Source organism: Kuraishia capsulata, genomic scaffold (genome assembly GCF_000576695.1).
Source record: "Kuraishia capsulata CBS 1993 genomic scaffold, Kuraishia_capsulata_scaffold_7, whole genome shotgun sequence".
Lineage (NCBI taxonomy): Eukaryota > Fungi > Ascomycota > Pichiomycetes > Pichiales > Pichiaceae > Kuraishia > Kuraishia capsulata.
The window spans coordinates 1-1,226 of NW_019172956.1; the positions used below are offsets into that span (position 1 = coordinate 1).

The window sequence follows — 1,226 nt, forward strand, 5'->3', positions numbered from 1 at the left end:
GGCGGTGAATCAAGACTTCCCCTTCGTCTGAAATTAACACCTGGCTCATATAACAACTAGATTTGTCCAGCTCACTAAATCCCAAACCGACAAAAATTCCTCTTCTGGCAGCAAGTTTTCTTATTTCAATCATCTCGGGACCATAGGCAGATATAGAATTATTGATGTAATTACCATTTTGCTTTTTGTTTTGTTTGAAGTTGCCAGTCCAGATATAGTTGGGGTAGCCAGGTATCCAAACTTCCGGGAAAGCCACCAGAGAAGCTCCGTTATCTGCTGCCTCATCGATCAGCATCAACGTCTTCTCGACAGATTTTTTTTTGTCGAACCAGCATGGCTCAGATTGCACAACAGCAGCTTTCCATTGACGTAATGACATTTTACTTGTTGTTTCACTTGATGAAAATTTTTGAAAGAAAGAACGGGAGTTTCCATACGTAGATATATAGCTGTAGATAAGTGCAGCACCATCTAAGCCAAATAACGCTTTGCGCTATATTCGAAGAGTCGTAGTCCTCAAACGATGACAACGGCGCAATTTCTTTTGGAATCACAAACACAGAGAGCTGACTTACATTCGGCTCCAAGATAATAGCACCAGATAAGAAAGGTTGTGCTTGGAGTTGCCTCTTTGGAACATGCATCAATGCGTGCGTGCTCATCGCTTATAGCGTCTAGATTCGGTTTCTTAAAAATAAGTGCGCCAGATAAAAGATAGTGTAAGGCGTGTAATTTTTTAACAAAGTTCTTCGGATTACCAGGCCGCTTACCTATGATTGAGTTAATTACCACAAACTGATACAAATGATACTCGCTGCTCCGAAGTTCCTAAAGGGGACCGCTAGCTCCGGAATCAAGCTCCTGAAAGTACAGCCAGAACGAAATGGATGTCTTGTGCTGTCGTAAAAAAATTCAGTTGGCGAAAAGTCGCAATAAAACAAAGCAAGAATAGAGTAGCCAAAGTGAGCATTGATAGTTTACTGGATTTTAAGAGAAAAGAGAATATTGTACAATTATTGATGCGTGAAAACACTTTTTAATCTTATGCGTTTCTATCAATTCAAGCAAAGCTGAAGCTTACGAAGTTTCTCTACAGCATTTCCTTTCGATGGCTAATTCAAAAACGCTGCTGTTAGAATTGTAATACCTTTAAATTCTAGGGTTGAGACGATAGAACCTCCGCAAATGTACTATGAGTTTGAATCAGAGGGGTCGGATCCCTGTGC

At 40.5% G+C, this 1,226-nt stretch overlaps 2 protein-coding genes across 2 annotated transcripts in view; both read right to left on the minus strand.

The window, feature by feature from the left end:
* KUCA_T00005490001 (uncharacterized protein) lies at positions 1–379 on the minus strand (the record flags this gene model as incomplete). Its single annotated transcript, XM_022600351.1, has 1 exon — positions 1–379. A coding segment is annotated over one exon (379 nt), but the record flags the coding sequence as incomplete, so codon positions are not given.
* Positions 380–1,203: 824 nt separating this feature from the next.
* Positions 1,204–1,226, minus strand: part of KUCA_T00005491001 (uncharacterized protein) — a gene marked incomplete at both ends in the record, with an annotated part of 993 nt that continues 970 nt past the window's right edge. The window contains one exon of the mRNA XM_022601462.1: positions 1,204–1,226. This exon is cut by the window's right edge and continues 55 nt beyond it. Coding sequence (XP_022461487.1) covers positions 1,204–1,226 — 23 coding nt within the window.